General features: G+C 27.3%; 1 protein-coding gene across 1 annotated transcript in view; it reads right to left on the bottom strand.

The window, feature by feature from the left end:
- Positions 1 to 407, bottom strand: part of DPY19L1 (dpy-19-like 1 (C. elegans)) — a 145,780-nt gene that overhangs the window by 39,948 nt on the left and 105,425 nt on the right. The window contains exon 11 of the mRNA XM_012638754.1: positions 267 to 347. Within this exon, the coding sequence (XP_012494208.1) occupies positions 267 to 347 (81 nt within the window). The remainder of the gene's footprint in view (positions 1 to 266; positions 348 to 407) is intronic.

The raw sequence follows: 407 nt of genomic DNA, 5'->3' as shown, positions 1-407 counted from the left end.
AAAATTTGAGCTTTAATCTCTAGAGTTTTCTTCTTTTAAAATCTTTGTGATATAGAAGAACCAATAAAATAAGAGGTTGTGCCAAGAAATTAATTTTGGAGAGTAAACTATATACACAATCACATTTACTTTCTATTATAGTAAATAGATAAAATAATAGGTGAACAGAATTCATCCTAGAATTTGAGTTATTTTAACTCAAATAATTCATTCTTAGCTTGTTTGGTTTTTTTCAAGTCTTTCAAATTTAAGCAAAAAACACTTACGTCATCTGCAATGCCAAATATTTTGGATGTCAAATATTTGAGTACAACAGTTCCAAATAACCAAAAACATCCTTGTATAACCTGAAAAAAGCCCAAAACAAAAATAAAATTGATGCTTCATATTCCATAGACATAGGCTAG

This window comes from Propithecus coquereli, unplaced genomic scaffold (assembly GCF_000956105.1).
Source record: "Propithecus coquereli isolate 6110/MARCELLA unplaced genomic scaffold, Pcoq_1.0 Scaffold134, whole genome shotgun sequence".
NCBI classification, from domain to species: domain Eukaryota; kingdom Metazoa; phylum Chordata; class Mammalia; order Primates; family Indriidae; genus Propithecus; species Propithecus coquereli.
This window is presented reverse-complemented; position numbering and strand designations above follow the sequence as displayed.